The sequence below is a fragment of the Falco cherrug genome, chromosome 3, assembly GCF_023634085.1.
Source record: "Falco cherrug isolate bFalChe1 chromosome 3, bFalChe1.pri, whole genome shotgun sequence".
NCBI classification, from domain to species: Eukaryota; Metazoa; Chordata; class Aves; order Falconiformes; family Falconidae; genus Falco; species Falco cherrug.
In genome coordinates, this window is record NC_073699.1 from 92,894,472 (window position 1) to 92,912,128 (window position 17,657).

The 17,657-nt window shown below is 47.3% G+C and overlaps 1 protein-coding gene across 1 annotated transcript; it reads right to left on the reverse strand.

The window, feature by feature from the left end:
- Window positions 1-2,544: 2,544 nt before the first annotated feature.
- On the reverse strand, window positions 2,545-16,471 carry IRF4 (interferon regulatory factor 4). The gene is made up of 8 exons (XM_055705821.1): window positions 16,159-16,471; window positions 15,468-15,654; window positions 14,646-14,734; window positions 13,945-14,086; window positions 12,076-12,183; window positions 10,400-10,753; window positions 6,423-6,535; window positions 2,545-4,381 (listed from the first exon to the last, which is right to left on the reverse strand). The coding sequence occupies exons 1-8, from the start codon at window positions 16,360-16,362 to the stop codon at window positions 4,238-4,240; spliced, it is 1,341 nt and encodes a 446-aa protein (XP_055561796.1). The 5' UTR covers window positions 16,363-16,471; the 3' UTR covers window positions 2,545-4,237.
- Between the last annotated feature and the right edge of the window lie 1,186 nt (window positions 16,472-17,657).

Consider the following 17,657-nt stretch of genomic DNA (forward strand, 5'->3'; position numbering starts at 1 on the left):
CGATTTCAAAGAAGCGTCCAGCACACAGTCCCATGCCTGGCCTCAGCCAGCAGCACTGTAACTGGAGGGGCAGGAGACTGCCAGCCAGCCTGCAAAGACGCATGAGGCAGCTGCACCAGCACCGAGGAAACAATAAAAATGCATTTGCAAAATGCAGTCCTGTGTTTCATCACCATTGTTTCCAGGGCATGAAGCTACTCCTCTCTTAAGAGCTGAAAATAGGGACAAGGCTCTACCCTTCCTTGACTATTGCCTTTTTGCAAAGCACCACCCTGCACAGAGCCACTCAGACATCAGCTTTCAGGTCAGACTCGGCTAGTGCAAATTGGAAAGAAAGATAAATCCAAGCCCAGAACCAAGGCATCTGGTCTGTTTTTCAGCTGCCACTTGAGCACAGGTGATTGCCTTACCCTCTTGTCGGTTGCCAAAAGGGCAACAGCAACCCATCCAATCTGCAGGTTAATCAGTTATTTGATGTCTACAGTTCAAGGACTGTTATTTTGAGACACCTAAGTTAGCTTCTCCTAGACTGCCATTTCAGCAGGGTCAAGGCACTGAGCATTTTGCTGGCACTCGGGCAGCTGGTACCTGTAGCGCAGCAGTGGAGCTGGTTGTGGGATGCAGCGGATAGAACCACCCTGCTGAGATGCAAGGTGGTTATATCTGCTGCATCCTGGCAGGGTGGTTATATATATATATATATATATATATATATCTGGGATACACCAGGATGTGTGTGCCTGGCTACACACTTGCAAGCCAAGTGCTCGACTGAGCTGCACACCAACTGCTTCCTAACTGCTCCAAGTCACAGGGACCTGCCGACTCCTCTTTGGAGCCGACCAAACTCTCAAGCATTTGATTGCAAATAAATAACTCTTAGCCTCTTACTAGCCAGATCAGATTTCAAATAAAACACACCCTGGCAATCTTTAAAATCCTGCCATCCATGTTCAGCTAAATCTGACATCTAGTTCTGCCTGGAAAAGGAGATATGATTGTTTTGAACTAACTGGTGTTGTTTTTTTTTTTTTATTAAGTACTCTTTCTCTCCCCCCACCCCCTCTACAAGTATACACAGACAGTGACCTGAGAGCATGCAAGAGAAAATGCTTTACTTTTTCCTGAAAGCTCTTTGCTAAAAGTGGTGTTTCCCCACCTCCACGCTGCTGACAAATGCTGATGTAAACAGCATGCATATGCCCGCCTAAAAGGCCACAGGGGTTTTCACGTGAATCCTGTGTTTTTTCCACAAACCCTGTTACACTGTATTTCAGCTTAAAATGTATCTTCTCGTTTCTGGTTAACCTGCAATTCCTTTAAGGCTAATATAGTTCACAGCAATGGGCAAAACCACTTAGCAGAACCGAATTTTGAATACAAGTACTTCAGCTGCAGAGCTCTGGCGCGAAACACTTTCAAGAAACAATTGTAAGTGTGGCCATATTAAAATCAGAGAAACCGATACTGACACAAATGGCACGCTGAAATCATTTGAAAAAACATGAGCTAGGTCTTCAGTGTTGATGGGAGTAAAACATGTCATTTATAACGCCACCGAAATCATAACAGGAAGGAAGTAGACCTCAGAAACTATAAACAGAAGTTAAGAGAGGTAGGAAGTACTTCAAATGCTTTCACGTAGTGACTGTAAAAAAAAAGATACTAAAAGGAGAAAATGTTTTCAGGGTTTTTCTAGTTTGCTTTTTTTTTTTCCACTTTATGTATCCATCAGCTGTTTTGAACAGTAAGAGATGGCCACAAAAGTCCAATGCAGCTTTAAAGGCCTCACTTGCAAAATAATTTAGGATACAAATCAACAGCTTGATTTTCCCTCCACTCTTCCCCCTGCCTCATCCCTCCAAAAGAAATAACTCAACAGCTTTCCTTGGTTAAAGTCAGCCTTTCACCTGCATCTCTGTGCATTCAAATGAAGCCATTTGTGTTTGGCCAGAACACAGACGGTACTCTCCTCCCTCCCTCTTCACAGCTCCTGACTACCAAATTCACTCCTATTCTTAACTTCACTATTCTAGTTCACTTGTCACCCTCCTTTTCACCTTTTCCCTGCATTTCTCACTTGAAAGCACTCTGGCAACTACAGCAACCAGTAACCACCACCTCCAGCTCCAGCTGCCAGCCCAGCAAGCAGCAGGCAATGGGTTGGAGGGTCCCCGAGGGTTGTGCTGGGCAGGGGGGGCACCAGCCCGGTCCCCAGCCCTGGAGGGCCCAGAGGGGCAGGGGCAGAGCCCTCAAGTGTGTGGCAGCACCAGATCCCCAGCTGCAGGGCTCTGCTGCATCATCTGTGGTCCAAGAAACCAACCACCAAAGGGCAACCTGCCTGTTTTCCCTTTTTCTACTAACTGTAGCTAGCATCACAGACATTTTTGTAAGCAAAAATCCTTACCTTTTGACCTTACTCTGCACTTCTGGCTTAGAACACAGTTCCCCATAGACTTAGCCAGCAGTGCTGCCCAGGTTCACAGTGCACATCCGCACGCATTAGATCTGCCCCGCTACTGAAAACAACACAGATGAATCGAGTTGGTAGGGAATAAGGACTTTATTCTAAGATGTGAGCTGAAGCAATGAGCATATGAAGCAACAACCACTAGAAAAAAGTGAAAACCACATCAAATATTTGTATTGTACCAGTTCAGTTTGAACACAAAAGTTCGCTTTCAGTAAAATGTATGCACAGGCCAAAAGCATATGCAGAAGCTCTGAGGGTCACCTAGAGCAGTGCTTCTAATGCCTAAGAAAGAGGTCTCCCCTATGAAAATCTTTAAGCCAGGAAAAACACTTCAAGTAACAAAGTAAAAATGATCTGTTAATTCCGCTTGGCACTGTGGAGAAGGAGGGGGATAATATATCCCAAAAGAGTATGCATCTTTAAGATGTATAAACTCAAAGTCCCTAGAACACAAGTCTGCTGCCAGACCAAGTACCGGTTTTTCTTCCTCATTTAAAACGTCAAGTGAAGTAGGTCTGTTAAGCACAGGGAGACTGTGTCCTGGAGTTAAAGCTACTACGATCACGCAGTCTGCTCACCAGCAAGGAAATTTCACTGACATGCATACTCAACAGACCTCTTCTCTTTGAATTTGTAACGGCAACCTATCATTAAAAGCTGCAAACTGCATCAAATTATACTTCTGTATTGAAAACAAACGGTAAAACAAATATTTGACTGTCTTAATATAGGAAGCCAAATGCTGCTCTCCTTCAACTCTCCCTTCACATTTGTTTCAGTACCACTGGGAGAAAGCTGCAAGTGCACATGAAGAGCAGAGCTGGCTCTGTAGAAGTCAGAGGTGGTGGCTATTTTAACCTGGCTCATTTTTGTGACATCAAAAAAGGGCTAGCAGGACCATTTCTGTGCTATTTTCAAGGTCTGCCAACTTCATTCTAATGCATTATATATATATATATATATAAAATGCATAGTACCTTTCAATTATAAAAAAAAAGTAATTTATTTTTAAACCTGCTCTTTGGGACTCTAGAATTTTAGTGGTTAATCCACTAAATCCACAGGTAATACGAGCTGAATGGTCACTTTTCTTAACACAGTACCATAAATGCATCACCTTAGAAACTGCTTATTAAGGGAGTTAATCCAGTAACAACAGTGGTGGCAACAAAATTGTCAGGACAAATGTCAGTCAGGCATTAAAAAAATATGTCTCTGAAGAATTGCATTGTTTTTAAAAAATACACTGAAATATTCTATACAAGAATATAGGCATCACACTTACAAATCTAAATTTATAACCACTTACATGTATTAGCTATTCTCAATAAACCATCTACATTTGCTACCCACCTATAGTAGCTAGTTTCAAATTGGGAACACCACAAATTTATGTACCTTCCCTGAGATCAGTAATCCAAAATAAATAGCCCTGCAAATGTAACAGTGTAAACTCTGGATTTAAGTCTTCTGTAAGAATCAGTCCTCAAAACCCAACAAGAACATTAAGCAAACGTAAACATAGCAATCATTTTGTCAGTTTTGAGTTATTCCCAGCGACAGTGGAACCTATGCAGGATGTAGCATCCAAACATTGAAGACCCATCATTTGTATCATACAATATGGTTGTCCCCGTTCACTTTCCTATCATTGAACACCTGAACATGTCCAGCTGTGATGTGGATCTCCAAATTGTGACCCAGATCTGTCCCTTCACTCTGCATAATCTTTGCAGTGCCTTAAAAACACTCTTTCTGAAGATCTTATTCTTGAATAGAGGAATGGCGAATAGATCTGTGATAATCCTCTGGACTAGTCACAAGTTCTGGTAAATCATAGCCTCTCAGAAGATGTCCACTGTTTTGCTGAGCAAAGTAATACAGCTGCCTGGCAAACATTGGTTCAACCTTAAGAACAGACAAAATGTTAATCAGACATGTGACAAAATTTCATGCTCCTTGTCTTAGTTATTTATGGTGGGTTTAAGCTAAAAACATGGCAGATCAAAACAGTTCTGCTTACCAGAACGGGAAAAGGGTTTCAGTGGTCTCACTAATCTCTGTTTTAAGCTAGACCTTGCCTGTTCTGCTGCCGAGTGCCTTGCACACACTCCTTACCTCCACGGCCTTCTTTTAGAAGGGCACATACCAGTGACCCCAGTGATGCATTAGCCACTGCAGTCCCTTGCCAGCCCCTGGCTGTGGGTGATGCTTATGGACCACACATGTCCGCAGCCACTCCATGTGCTCAAATGCACACACAAAGCACTGAAAGTCTCATCTGCGTTGTAAAGTACTTTACGGACTTAACCTGAAATGCTGGAGCCCTAGGCAGACTGAGATACATTGCCAAATGACTGTGTTTGAAATTAGACTTCAGTCTAACACCAAGGATACTCTCATTTCTGCTCATTCAAGCTCTGATGAGGAATCTGTTCAACCACCACGAGGGATCTGTGTGATTTAACGCTGCCTTCACTTCTGTCTCTTCAGAAACCACCACTCCCCCTCAGGCTTTGGGCTCTGACTGCAAATATTTAAGTTGCACATTGAGAACAAACACCTGAAGCTCTCTTCACCCTTGGGGGATGGACAGGTTGGACAACTCTTCTCCACAATCCTCTCCTGCTGATCAGCCAGCCCCTCCATGTTAAGACATGGGCATCATTTTGGAGGAAAAATAAACAGTCTGTGGATCCTGCTTCTGGGAAGGGAGAGAGCCAGAAGGGATCGCTGCCTTGGAGCAGGCCCACCAACCTCCTTTCCCTACCCCTCGTTGGCATTCACAGGCAGCTGAGCACCTCCTGTCTCACCATGGGGGAGACAGGAAAGCAGCTGGGCAGGGGAGCCACAGCTGTTCGGCGGGATGGTGGAGCTCCACCATGAGTCCACAAGCCAAGACAGCCCAAGGCGTTGAGCAGGTTGAGGAGCAACTGCTAAGGGGGAAGCAAAGCTCTGAAAAAAACAGGAGGTACAGGCTCATAGAGAAGCTGCCAGAACAGGAGATGGAGAAGGGGGCTGGAGAGGGGTTGCTAGAAAGGAGGTATGGATGAAAAGCCATAACAGGGATGGAAAAGAGTTTAAGGAGAGACAGGGGTGGACAACTACCTCTAACCAGCCATTGCATAGCTTGGGATGGATCGGGATGAGCTTCCCAGCTTCCACCCCAGAGACTCACTAAGCAGCAGTGAGTGGTACAAAAGCCAGGCAGCCAAGAGGTGGCCATGGCTTACAACAAAAGCCTGACTTGGGACCCATGCTGCTACTGCAGGGGCTTTCAAAAATGAAGAGATGACAGTTTCCTTCACAAGGATGCCATAAGCTAAGCCCTGCCGCTAACGTGTGCATTATCACCTCTCTTGTGGTTTTATGGGCCAATACAGCCAATTTAGAAAGTACCTGGTCTCAGTCTCTGTCATCACCCTCTCCCAGATAGCATCCCGAAACACGAGCTTTGAGTGTGTGCGAACTGTGGTCGGTCAGCCCATGAGCCTGCCTGAACCCTGAAGCTGCACAGGCAGTCCCTGCATGCCGGTAGGGGCTGAGGTCCCTGAGAGGCAGGCTGGGGTTCTGGGGCACCTCCAGGTGCAGCGGTTGTGAAAACACCACGTCTGGCCTGGCAGCCCAAGGAGCTGCACCACTGGGCTGGCAGTAACAACACAGCCCAGCTCTTCCAGGGTACCTTTCGGCTTTGGGTTGTGAAGGGATTTGCGAGGGATCACAGATGGCACTTATGCTCTGCAGGGAGGGAAATCAGGTGTTCCACCCCACTGAGGGCTACCAGTCAGTCCTTGGCAGATCTGGGGATTCAGCTCTAGTCTTGATAGTGCTGCGTATTCCACGATTTATTACCTCCCTCACAACCCACATGAGGTAGAAAGGCCTGACTGGCAGATTCACACCCTCCGAGGAATATGTTTCTTTTAGGTAAGGCAGAAGTCCTACTTACATGGGCTGTAATTAGTTTCCTCTGCCTCTGTGGATCTGGAAATTCCTCCCCAAAGCAGAGAGCGACCTGGTACCTCGGCAGCGGACGTCCATGGTGAGCAAAGGCTTGCAGCTCTGGGAAGAGAGAAAGGGCCACGATGTGGGTTAACCCCAGCAGGCAGGCAAGCACCACGCAGCCGCTCACCCACCCCCACCACCAGGACGGGGGACAAAATCAGAAGGGAAAAAGTGAGAAAATTTGTAGGTTGAGATAAAGACAGTTTTATAGGTAAAAAGAAAAAAAGACAAAGGAAAGGAACGGAAAACAAGTGACAGAAAAAGCAATTGCTCACCACCAGCTGACTGATGTCCAGCCAGTCCCCAAGCAACAGCAACCTCTGGCAAACCCTCTCCCTGCAAGTTTTACTGCTGACCATGAGGCCGCATGGTATGGAATATCCCTTTGGTCAACTTGGGTCAGCTGTCCTGGTTGTGTCCCCTCCCAACCTCTTGTCCAGCCCAGCCAACTGGCTGTGGGGGCAGAGTGAGAGCCCTGACACTGTGCAAGCGCTGTATGGCATTAGCTAAAACATCCCTGTGCCTTCAGCACTGGTTTGATCACGAATCCAAAATAGCACCACACAGGCTGCTATGAATAAAATAACTCTATCCCAGCCAAAACCAGTACAGACCAGTAAGAAAGACTTTGTGGATGGCTGAGCTCCAAATGGATGACCCTGCAGCACAGTGGGAGAAGACAAATTAACTCTAGGGGAGGATGAGACAGGTCAGGAAAAAGACAAGCGATAAGGAGAAGATACTGAGTTTGGAAACTTTCCCACAGATCAGTGGGAGCTAGTTATAACAACACATTTTTTCTATTTGCTTTGCCTCACAAGTCATTCCACATGCAGAAAAAATGGGATGCCTTCCAATTAGTATTTCTGTTGGGCTTCGGCAGCAGAACCTCCTGGAGCAGACACTGGTGGTAGCTGGGACCCACTTAAGTGGACACCCAACAGCAGCACTGAAACCAATGGCTCAGTAGAGCCAGAGACTCCAAGTACTGCCAGACACAACGTTCAGGCTCAGCTACACACAGTCGTGGAGCCATTGTCATCACTGTGCCTAGTCAGGGTCGGGGAGGCAAGGAATGATGAAGGACCTTATTTAAGCCATGCACTGAGCCAGCAAAAGAGCCTGTGTCCTCTGTGCTCCTGCACTCTCTTCACTAACCCACACCCTTGCACAAAGGGAAAAGGTCAAATTATATAATTATTCCAATAGTCAAAGTGTCCCCTATGAAAGATAGCAGGGGTGGCCTTTATAAGAGACTTCCACTCGGACCAAAATCACTATGTTGTATTTTAGATACTGCATTTCCTTCCAGAAAAGAGAAAATTCCATCTAATGCAATATCCTTGTTAAAGTCTGCGTTATGTGTAGAGTATTTCTACACAGATGATTGGTAAAGATTTCATTTTTATTTATAACTATGTTCACACTTTCTGCAAAAAGTTGAAATTAATATTAAAACCTATGTCTTATAATGAAGCGCCGCCTGCTAGACAGGGAAAGGAGAGTCTTTCAACTTGGCATGACAAATGCATCTTTTCCCAAAATACACCCCTGCCATTTCTACTGTAACTGCAAGCTTTTCAGACTATGGTGTGAATTCAATGACTACCACAACAGCATTCCAACTCTGGCTTGGGACTACCGGTCATACTGGGAGGGTCAGTTATAAAAGTAAAGTCTCCCCCAAGCCCCCCTAAAAGTGCTGTGAACTTTCTGGAGCTATGCCAGCAGAGATGAGATATTTTCCATGGGACCCTGCTTCCCTCTGTGCTGCCACGGGACAGGGCAGGTTGATCCACCCAAGGCCAGTCCAACCATACTGCTAACAGGGAACTTCTTCCATCCTCCTCTTTCCCTGTTTTACTTGGCCTCAGCAATTCTCCAAATCCTGAACACCTGTGGGAGTGCCCCTGGCACAGATCTGGAGAAGAAAGCCCCTTCTGCCCCCCCCCCCAGGATAATCAGGGCTTGAGGTCAGCCTTGTGCAAAACCCTCCACTCTCTCCGTCTCCCTTTCCAGGCTCAAACGCCTTCTCCAACACCGCAGGGCTCCCCACATCCCTCCCCAAGCCTTCCCCATCTCCTGCTGCTCTAGCATCAGCCGCCCCTCCTTCTGCCAAGCCAACCCTCCTCTGGTTGCCACCTTCACACTCCCAAATTCTCTTCCTCTATCCTCCTATTCTCCGCTGATTTACCGTGCTGATTACGCAGTGCTCCCCAGAGACCTTCCACCTGGCTGCTGGTTTATTGCCATTTGAGCCTGCTCAACAGTACAGGCTGCTCAACGCAGGCCTTGATGCTCCAGTGCAGTCTGCAGAGCAGGGTCCAGCCCCTCAACAGGGTCCTGATAGCTGCAGTCAGTAGCAGTTCTGCATCTACCCCTTTCTCTGCTGTTCAAGATTTCCTCTCCTGGTAGAGATCTCCTGCCTCTCTTCCCAAGGACAGCCCAGTTTCTAAGGGGGAATCCCTAAGCTTGCCTGCAGTCTGGGATCTCAGTACACGCAGATGTGATACGCCTGTGGCAAGTCACTGACAAACCCAGCTGAGCATCAGCACATGCAAAAACCCACTTTGCACACACCACAGACTGTGACTTCAACCACATGCTTGGGTTTGCACAGGCATTGGTGCATAAGTAATTTAGGAGGGGGAAAAAATAACTATTGCTTGAGCTTATCTTTGGGGTTAGGTGTCTAAAAGGAGAGGTCCTGTGAACCGTTTGGAAGAACCCAGAGTACATCTAAAAAAACACCTGAGAAAAGGGAAAGGGATTTCCAAAACCATCATCAGAGGCAGAATTATACATCTTTAACTTAGCATGTGATTGAAACCTTAGCCAATGCCCTGACCTCAAATTCCCCTTTCTAACTGTCAATTCTCACATCCATATGAGATTTTTCTCCTTAAATGCACTTCTTGCTTCATCATTCTGCTAGGATTGTGCATCAGACCTGGAATATAAAGTATGCTTAAGCTGTTGGTTTGGGTTTGGTGGGTTTTTTTGAATTTTGCAAGGCATTAATTGTCCTGAGAGAGTCATGCCAGTGCTGGCATCCTGTTCTAATGGGAAAACACGCCAAAGCACGGGCACACTGTTCACCTATAGTGATGCTACACAAAAGGACCAATGTGTACTCCTGCCACCTGAGCTGTCCTCTGGGACAATGACCGGCTCCCACCAGTTTTTCTGGGTGGGCAGCTTTCCTCCCTCTAACCGCTCAGAAGAGCTGGGAAGTGGGGCTGAGGCTCTGCCCCTTCCCTCCATGGGCTGGAAGGAGGTGGCACTGCCCCAAAGCATGCCCTTGCCCCCTCTGTACTGCCCTGTGCAAAACCAGACCCTCCCACGGAGCTCTGGAGAGGTAACGCACCTCTGCGCTTAGGAACTCCAGAGCTTGTGAAATCCTTTTTACCCCAAGATACCCTTCAAACACTGGCAGAGACAGAAGAGGTTTTCTGCTGGATTTCATGTTAGTATTTGTATACTCTGAGCAAGACCTCAGGCTCACTCTGGGTCAAGCTAAGAGCAGCGCGAGCGCAGACCACAGACCTACCCCAGGACTTACATTAGCAGATCCAAGATCAGGATCCACTTTCCTCTGTCACTCAGTTTGTGGAGAGACTATTTTGTTAGGTTCCTCCTTACGCTTCTTAAAGAGAAGCGGGGGTTTTGAGTGCCACTAGCTGAGCATCAGTTCACTCCTAGGAGCTGGTTTGTGCAGAGGCATTTGCATGTGCACAGAGAGCAGGATTCAACGGGATTATTCAGGAGTCAGCTACCCCTTGACTATGCTTGCCCAGAAGTGAGCGGCTATTCTAACTGTAATTCATCAGATAACGCAAGAAGAGCACTCTTGTGAAGCTGATGTGGAGAGTGACCAGGTGACATCTCCAGAAACAAGATCAAAGCCATAGTGGGAATTACCTGCTAAGAACTGCTGAGTGTCAAAGAGCTTGCAAGTTTGGTCCCGCTCCAGCTTGTTGGGTCGGTCACTGCACAGCGCCAGAGGCCCATCCCAGTAGATCCTGCTTTGGCAAAGTCTCTTAGCATAGAGGCCATCAGGTGCCATCCACAATATTACTCCTCGTTCCAGATGGTTCAGTAGCTTTTCTATGTTCTTCCTCTGGCCATTATCCTCTGGATAAGGGAAGATAACTTGGTCCAGGCTGCTGACCTCATAACTTTGGCCATGGGATATCCTACAACCTTCAGGACTAGAAGTTGTCACCTCCTTTACCAGTATTTCACGGTAATATAAGCAGATGTGGAGTCGACAATCTATAAGAAGAAGAAAAAAAAAAATCATTGTGATATGTTAGTATGAATGTTTTATATTTCAGATCTGCACTGAGGACAGGAGACAAGTCTGCATGAGATTTCTGAGCCTGGAGGTCACCACCACCCAGAAGCTCAGATTAGCAAAAATCATATAAAGAATATAAATACTAAAATTTTGGGGGCACGATAGCATTAATGCTCTCTCAGCATATTAGATGGGCTGCTGATGTGAAAATTTGGTAGGAACTAACATCCCGCAGACTTCACATTTCTATTCAAAAGGAAAAGCGCACACATGAAAAGTTGTCACATTTTCCAAGTTCACATCAGAATGACTCCCCCGGCTCAGTACACTTCCTCAGCCTTAACCAGGAAGTAGCTCTGCTTCTCCCCAGATTTTGCATAAAAGAAGCTTCTGCACAGGGGACCTGCAAACTTGCACCCAGCTACCTGACGAGAAGCGACTGCTGGCTCCCGCTCCAACAGGGCTGGATCCCAGATCCCCAGCCTTACTTTCAAAGGGCCGTTTGGTCAACTTGGCTCACCCCTAAGATCTCACACAGCACTGAATATACATATATACACACATATATACATACATATATATACACACACACCTACACACAAAATATATGTGTGTGTGTACAATATATGTTTGTATATATGCATATACACAAACACATCTATATATACACACATACAGACCCTGATTCAGGAGAACAATCCCGCCCAAGGAACCTGCTGAGCGTCACATTATAGGTTTATCCATTATTTCTGTGAAAAGCACATTCCCACACCCTTCCCCTGAGTTATTCTGCCAGCATCCAGATGTCTGCAGACCTGGCTGAAATATCTTCCCTTTTCTTTCCTGAATGCCTTTCTTTCACCAGGAATAATGAGGCAGAGCAAAGCCAGATGACACCAGCAGGAGCACAGCAAGGTACCCAAGCAACACCAGTTTTTGTGAGGGTTCCTCCCTAATGAAAAATAGAGCTAAAGGTCACTGACCCCACCCCAAAATTTCCAAACTCCCCTGGGAAGACCGGATTTGGAGACTTATCAAAGCAACCCAGCACTAGCACTGTGAGCCAGCGAAGCACTTCCACTAACTTTAACCACCTCCATCCCTTGGAACTGGGGCTAAAGTACCCTGGAAAACAGAGGCTTAAGACCACACACCTAATTCATTCATTAAAGAGGTTTTTTTTTCTTCTTCTTTTTTTCTTGTCATCAGAAAGAAGAGACGGTGCCAGGGCAAGTCAGAAGTGGGGCTCTCTTATCAAGCTCCCCAGAAAGTCCAGGGCATTACAGACCTTACCTACCTGACAGGGCGAGGGCTTCACCAGACCTTATGCTTGGCTCAATCGGGATTCCAGGAGTCTGGGACTCAGGAGGGGCACAAGCGTAAAAGGTTCCTGTCACTTGACAACCTGTTTTCACAAGCAAAAGTCAGTGACAGCTGCCTAAATCCTGGAAGAAAAGCTTGGACAGAGATCACAGCGATGCAAAAGTGAGTTTTTCTGGGCCCCACCAAGAACTCTCTCTTTCCCCTTTCTTCTTAAAAAGGTTCCTTTTCCCGACTTTGCCAGGTATCCCAACCCTACCAATCTTTCCAGATGCTACTTGGACTGTACTTTGATGGGGGTCTGCATGAAATACTCCCTTAGCATTTCAGTATTCCCTCTTTTTCCTTAGCTGATGTGTTATTCTATTACAGAAGTAATTTACATTTTTAACTAGACTACAGTGCTCTTGAAAGTTGCCTGCATAAAGCAATCCATTTCGTATAAGGAATTTTACTGAAGACGAGTATAACAAAAAAGTTGGATTTAATGCTATTTAAAAAGTAGGTAAAGAAAATTGTGCAACAGGAGATTCTTAGGATTTTATTACCAGGACTACTATTAGACTGTTCCAAGAGATGCTTTTCAGTAAGTGTACTATATCATGGCCGATTGATGTTTTCCTCTGTCTCTTAATGTCAATAAAAGTCTTTGGAGGATGACATAAGTGGCTTGGAGTCAAGCACATGCTACCTTTCCCAGTGGCAGAACCCACCACGATCAGCAGCCGGAGCAATGCGGAGCAACCAATCTCACTGGGTTATTGAGCCCAGTGAGAAACAAAATACCACCCACTAACCACTGCTTCCAAATTCAGCAAAGCACCCAAATATGTGTTTAACTGCCACAGAGGATGTACTTCAGGGCAGAGTTCATTCAGCTTGCTACCTCCATTTTTTATTAGCAAACAGTTCAACTGAAAGCAAAGGATTCTGCCTAATAATTCCAATATACTGCCAGCGAAATTTGCAGTGCACTGAGCATTTACTTTTTAGCAGACCCAAAGATTTCTCTGCACTAAAACCTCTGGAATGGTGTCCTCTGAAAATGTAGTATCTGCTCTAAGAAGTCCTTTCTCATTTCCCATCCTTTCCTGCCCTTCTGAACCAGCTGCTTCTCCTCATGAAGCAAATGCCTGCGTCCTCAGGTGAGTTATCCCGCAAGGGTCTACAGCACACGGTTCTGTTGCTCTTATGTTTTATCCCCTGCAGCCTTCAGCATTGCCAGTTTTCACAATTCAGGCTTTTTCCTAAGTATGCAGAGCTTGGAAAGCCATGATTATGTTAGGCTCTGCTACTGTGAGATCCTCAGGGAATGGAATGTGTCATTATTCTGTTTCTGCTGTACCAGCCCCAGGAGAGACTCAATCCATGACAAGTTGTCCCATTGCTGCAGCACTAAAATAAAGTAATAATTTCAGCCTTCCTCTCAGAAGAATAATGCCATTCTAATCCACAAGGCTGGAGGGAAAACCTCACTGATGTGTGTCTCAAAAGGTCCAAAATCAGAAAGCAAAGCTAAAGAACACATTCCCGTTGGGGTTTTTGGGGGGAGTTGGTTGGTTTCTTACAGCTCAGGACTTTTGCAACAGCTGAAGACTTTTGGGGACTGACTTGTATCAACCCAGAGGACTGCACAGCCCCCACACTGCACATATGGTGGCAGTGAAAGCAAGGGCCAGGGCAAAGGCTCTTGCCACAGATGCCATGGCTCTCGTTGCAGGGAGCCCAGCACTCCTTTCCAGACACTTCTGTCAATTCCCATCAAAGCCACAAACAAAAAACCTGAAATTTGTCATCCTTCTAGGTGAGCAGCCTCAGCAAGCAAGCCTAACCAGGAGAGTCTTACCATTTTCACAGCCGGGCCCTTGCCAGTGGTGACTGCGAGCTGCAAAGGGGACACTGGTGCACTGGTAGGGGATGTCGGGATGTGGCTGCTCCGGGGCAAACTCCCTCCAGTTCCGTTCATGGGGCACCATGTAGTTTGGTACCTATTCAATTTAATGAGATAGTCTTTTACTCAGCAGCTATCAAACCTAACGCTATGCATTGCATCAGCTTTCACATCTCAGTTCCTTGATTTTCTCTGCCAAACCCCGTGGAAGTCTAAACATTGCCCAGGCTACACGAACAGCACTTTGCCACCACCACCAGTGAGGCTTTCAAATGAACTTCTCACCACTGGTGTAAATAATAAGCAGGGTGGAATAACAAAAGGCCGTCAAAGCATTGCTGGTAAATGTCTGCTTGGAAGAGCAAGGCTTCATTGGGAGCTTACATTCTGGCATGGACAGAATGGCAGTGCACTAGTATCTGTCATCCAAAAGAAAAGAGCTATTACTCAGGGATAAACAACACCAAGGGAAATAAACTGCCCTGTGGCCTCACATGACATTAGAAAAGTTGCTTCTTGATTTCTCACTTTTCATAATAAAGTTTCTTCCCAGAGAGAACTAGAGCACCATGCCAGCAAAGAGACACAGCACACAGCACAGAAATTATGCTGCTCAATGTACAAGGACCAAGTGAAATGCGTAACTAATGTCATACCTGAGATGGTAGTGAAGTGTAAGGAGATGTTATTGGAAAGGGATGGTTCATCATTAATGGTTGCTCCTCTATGCTGATCTGTTTTGCACCTATGTTCACCAGAGAGATGAAAATAAATTATGTCGACCACATCTTAAGGAAATCTGAAATTGGCACATTGAAGACAAATCCATACAACCTTCCTTTGAACAAGCAGAGGACTAAAACGCCCTCCAGCCCCTGTTTGGGACAGGATTCCCAGCCCTCCCTTGCAGGCAGCTCCAAGAGGCAGTCTCTCCCACTGGGCTCTCCAATGCCCCACAGGGAAGTGCTGCCCAGCCAACCCAGTGTGCCATGATGCCCTCCCTGGGCCCTGCCAAGCCTTTGCCTCCCACAAGACTGGGCATCCCTCGCTCCCAGCTCTTCCCCCTGCACCAGTTACCTACTGTCTGGCTCAGAACACTTCTGCTTTTCCCTGTATTCTAAACCTAGATCCAGCAAGCAATTTTTATTTTTCCCCTGTCCCCTGAGCCGCTTGCTTGGCTCTTGCTACACAGAACTGGCAGGGAAGCTTCAGCTAAAAGAGCAGTTCCTCCAGCAATGTGCCTGTCTGCTTCTTCCGCAAAGGCTCCCTTTCAAAGCTCCAACTCAAACGCCAGCAGTCCTCCTGCAGACGCAGCCTCTTCAGTCATCAGAACAAGCTGCACTTGAGCCCTGCATTTTGTCTCCTTAAAAGACTTAAAAAGACTGCAGGGCTATTCCAGAAAAGCCCACTTCACTCCTCATATGCTTACAATGAAACATATTCACACTCTGTTACACAGGGAATTTGAGATGCTTTACCTTTTTTAGCTCCTTCTGGCACAATTCTGTACACTTTATAGGGATCTGAGATGTCCAGCTGGCTTCTCTCCACCAGTTCTTCAAAGTCATTGCTCTTGTTCAAAGCACACCTTAATCTTGTCTTCCAGGTAGGGGGATCTGGTTTATCAATGCCCTCTCTGAACTTTCCTTTAAAAAGAGCCCAAGCCTGGAAAGATTTCAGATAATCAAAAGAGCAAGAAAAAGAAAAAAAAAAAAAAAAAAAAAAAGGGTGAGGGGGGAGAAAAAGAATCAACTACAAGGTAAAAGTCCACAATACTTGAAACAGCATAGATGTGTGTGCTTATATGTGCATGAATTTACTCCCATCAGGTTTAGGCTAAAGAAAAAAAGCAGCATGGTAAGGCAGGAAAAACACTTAAGCAGGCACAAGAAAGAGGAGAAAATGATCCCAGATGAACGTGGAAATAGATGTGCTGCAGTCCCACAAGCTTTTAGCTCCCACAGAGAAGTGCGAAAGGGCGGGTTGTCTCATCCTGCAAACACAGGGGCCAGCAGGGCACAGCCAGGGCCACCAGGCGGGCAGCCAGCAGCAGCGGGCACCCAGCAGAGCCAGCCTGCAGGGGCGGGTGGTGAGGACACGGTGGTGAGGGGCCACTGCGGAGCACCCCTCCTGCCCCAGCTGTGTCCCCGACCCCGGGCTGAGCCCTACCTTGAAGAGGGCGGCATCCTCCTCGCGGTTGTAGTCCTGCTTGCCTGCGTGCTTCCAGGGGATGCGAAAGATGCTCTTCTCATCGTTCTCCCACACCAGCCCCGGGTACTTGCCGCTGTCTATCTGGTCGATCAGCCACTGGCGGAGTTTCCCGTTGCCGCAGCTCACCGAGTTCATCCCGCACTCGCCCGGCTCCAAGTTCATGCCACTCGTGTCAGGGCTCAGGTGGGGGGTTTTGGGGTGCCTTACCAAGCCCACCTCTCCACACACGCCCAAGCACCAGCTCTGGGGGGGGGGGGGGGGAGCTGCAGAGGAGGGGAAGAGAGGCAGGGGAGGGGGAGAGGAAAACCCACAGGTCAGGTGCTGGCTGAAGTCCCCGTCGGGAGCCCTACCAGCAGTCCCCAGTCCCTGGTGCCACATATATCATGCCAAACGGCAGCCACAGCATGCGAGGGGTGGGGGGTGGCGGGAAAAAGTACAGAGCTTCAGGAAACCGGCCACAGCCCCCCACAGCCCTCCCCAGGCACCGCTGGTGCTGCAGACTTCGACAGACTTCCCCCCCGTCCCGACACTGTTTTGCATGAACGTACATGCGTTGTTGAAATTTTCATTGCAAGTGACTTAAGGCACAAACCTCTTGCCCTTCTCAGAGCTCTTTTTTAATGAAAAAAGAAAAAAATCCATACAAATGTATTTGCATATGACAGTGCACGTATGTAACGTTAGACGTGCACGCACTTTGGAGGGCTTCACATGCAGTTACGATTTATATGGCATCTAACTATAACATCGAAGTAGTTTTCACAAGCTCACTTAAGCAAGACACATTTGAACACACGATGTCCTATACATATCTACTCCTCCAACTGCTCCCAACACACATATATAGTAACATTCAAATCTATACACTGCAAATACCTAAAAGTGGAGACAGCAGCCCACGGAGCCTGGCGTAAGGACGTTATCCCCAGGGGTGCAGGAGCTTGCAGCCAGCCACACTGAGCCCTAGCTACACCCAGGGATGCACACACGCACTGGGAGCCGTGCGGCTCCACAGTGATGGGCACCTGCTGGAACAGTCCTAACGTGAGGACACCGACACCAGTGATGGGGACCTGGCGTCAGGTTTGTCTCCCTGATCTGGAAAAAGCGCTCTGTTTATATAGACTAAAATACCCCAAAGCATACTTTGGCAGGGTTTCTTTCCCCCATTACTTCTAATAAAAAAAGCAATCCCTCACCCAGCCTTTGCCCTGATACACAGGGCACTTTCCGTGACCCTTGTCAGACAGGTCCACACTACTGCGGGCACATGGGCAGCTCCGCACACCTGACCTCCCTGCACACCAAACCCCATCCCGCAGCATCTCCCCTGGGCTCGATGTGCCTTGGGGGCCGCGGGGACCGCGGCTGCCTCGCGCATGGCCCACCGAGCCTGTGCAAAGACCCCCCCCGAGTCCCTTCCCCACCCCACCCCTAGCATGAAGCGGATCCCCCCA